The 2,428-nt window shown below is 41.1% G+C and overlaps 1 protein-coding gene across 1 annotated transcript; it reads right to left on the reverse strand.

The window, feature by feature from the left end:
• Positions 1-2,428, reverse strand: LOC137739163 (zinc finger protein CONSTANS-LIKE 2-like). Its single transcript, XM_068478678.1, has 2 exons — positions 1,543-2,428; positions 1-604 (listed from the first exon to the last, which is right to left on the reverse strand). Exons 1-2 carry the CDS (start codon positions 2,374-2,376, stop codon positions 245-247), a joined length of 1,194 nt encoding a protein of 397 aa, XP_068334779.1. The 5' UTR covers positions 2,377-2,428; the 3' UTR covers positions 1-244.

Here is a 2,428-nt window from a genome sequence, read left to right on the forward strand (position 1 = left end):
TTTCTGAGAATGTTAAATTTTTAGTTAAAAAGATGTAAATGCATTTACAACACAGAATTTGCAAGGAGATGAGAACAATATACAGAATTACCAATCACACTTCACACATCTCAATAATTTAGACCAACTAAACTGGAAAAAGATGCACTAAATATCAGTAGCAGACTTAATTGATATGACTGAAAACCAGCACAAGGTGTTATTTGAAGAGATAGGGTCATCTTTCATCTTTTGAATGTCGTAACTAGAATGATGGAACAATGCCATATCCATTTTCCGCCATCAGCGTTGTGGAGAACATTTGGTCGACTTCAACTTCCATTTCAGTTCGCTTTGCAAATCGGCCCTTGATTCGGGGTCTGGTCTCGGCGTAGGCCTTCCTTGAGGCATACCGGATTGTTTTCTCAAACTTCCTCGTCTTTTTCTTCTCTCTGTACCTGAGAACCCTGGCCTCCCTGTCCATTGGACTTAGTTGGGTTGGCATTTGAATGGAAGATCCACTGAAAAGGTCAATAGTTCCTTTGGGAGTTCTCGGGTGCGAAATTGAGATATCGATCATCGTTGAATTCGGTACAACTCCAACATCCATGGATGAAACAGAAACCTATTACATGACCAAAGGAAAACAGCAGCATATTTAATTGCTAGTTCAAGTGGCTTTGAAAATGAAAATATGTAGAAATATAAGGTACAGTAAAACCTCTTTATAGCGATTTTTTTTTGGATAATCCACAACATCATGTGCGACGAGCTAACTGAGTTACTCAAAGCAAAATGAGAGCATAAATCCTGTTAAGTAAAAATTATCTATGGATAAACTTGAAAAGGCAAATTTTCTAAGCAAATCATGACAATTTGGTACAGCACATTTGGACCAGATTCTATTTTCTCTGACTTGGAGTTAAAAACGGGACGGCAAAAGAAAGGGAACGAAAACATTCGTGGTGTTCGATTCCACCCTTTGAGATTCCACCCTTTGAACAACAAAAGCAAAGAAAAAGAGCTTACAAAAGTCCTAAAAAATTGTAATTTTTCTTCATTAGTAAGTATCATTGACTGATACGAAAAATAAATGGTTGAAGTTGAAAATAGAAGATGTAATAGTTGTGAAAATCAAATCTAACAACTAAAACACCCTTAGCACTTAGTATTACATAGCATTGAAAGTCACACCCTATAAATTGAATTTATGCGCAAAAACTTAATATCTGTGTACCATTGTAGAAAGAAAAGTTTATGTGGATAGAATTACATGGCAATCTATCAAGCTCAGAAGGTGTACAAATTAAAAAGAAAAATGATAAAAGTGTGATAGTGTAGTGGAGCACAGAAATTAGACTTGATTAGATTATTAGGAGGAACACAATTAGGGTTTCCAAGATAAACCACCGGATATGTTAATTAAAAACTGTTGTTCAAATTATCTAGGGTTTTGACTTCTGATAATCAAAGTTTAACAAACTATCAACATTAACTGGAGTAGTTAATTAATTAACAGTAACCATGATTAGACAGTAGAGTAGAGAGAATTAAGAAGCTTACACTGTGACTTAGAGAACCATTGTAACTGTATGCAGCTTTTGAGGACTCATACTCCAAACCCAACTGATGAAAACTTTGCTTCTGCAGCTGCTGCATCTGGTGGGCTTTCCCTACTTCTCCATACTGATGAACTGGCACAACACTATCTCCTCCATAATTCTTGTGTGGGACCCCATAATGTTGTTCCTGCTGCTGTTCTTGCTGATGATGATCAGTGAACTGATTATTCTGATCAGCACATGAGTTGTACTCCACAAGATCCAAATACTCATCAACCTCCACTCCAAAGAAAAGCCCATTGTTCTTTGTGGTGGTGGTGGTGTTGTTGTTGTTGTTGTTGTTTTTCACTGGGTTGAGCAACAACCATGATGCTGCCTCATCCTCATCTTCCTCATCAATGGTTTCATCTCCTTCCTGGCTCATAAACCCATCCTCCATCTCCGCCGTGGCGGACCTCACCAACTTCATCCTGCCTTGTTCAATTGCCTGAGGGCCGTACGGGCAACCAGAAATAGGCAGGATGGGCACGCGCTGGTGGCGCCTCGCCAGAGGATTGGCAGAGTGGATGTCCGCGTCGCAGGCCGTGCAAAGCGAGGCCGAATCCGCTTTGCACAGAAAAGCGGCTGGGGCACGCTCGCACGCCTCGCATACCCACACACGCTCATGGCGCGACGCCACACAATTAGCCGCATGAATGGTGGCGTCGCAGCCCGAGCATAGGTACGCCGAGTCTGCACGACAGAACACCGTGCAAGCTGCTGCCCGGCACGTGTCGCAAACACGTGCCCACTTGTGGTTGGCAGCAGTCCCATTGCTCTGATCTTCCTTCAACATCTCTCTCTCGACTACTCAGACTCTAAAATTTTGAGTAATAATTGAGTTGTGA

This window comes from Pyrus communis, chromosome 7, assembly GCF_963583255.1.
Source record: "Pyrus communis chromosome 7, drPyrComm1.1, whole genome shotgun sequence".
NCBI classification, from domain to species: Eukaryota; Viridiplantae; Streptophyta; class Magnoliopsida; order Rosales; family Rosaceae; genus Pyrus; species Pyrus communis.

What these genes read in the sequence shown, in the direction of transcription:
- LOC137739163 (XM_068478678.1), bottom strand. Translation starts at nt 2,376, where the DNA reads ATGTTGAAGGAAGATCAGAGCAATGGGACTGCTGCCAACCACAAGTGG. An exon ending in ATGGTTCTCTAAGTCACAGT is followed by an intron (nt 605 to 1,542) that starts GTAAGCTTCTTA and finishes GTCATGTAATAG; the next exon opens with GTTTCTGTTTCATCCATGGA.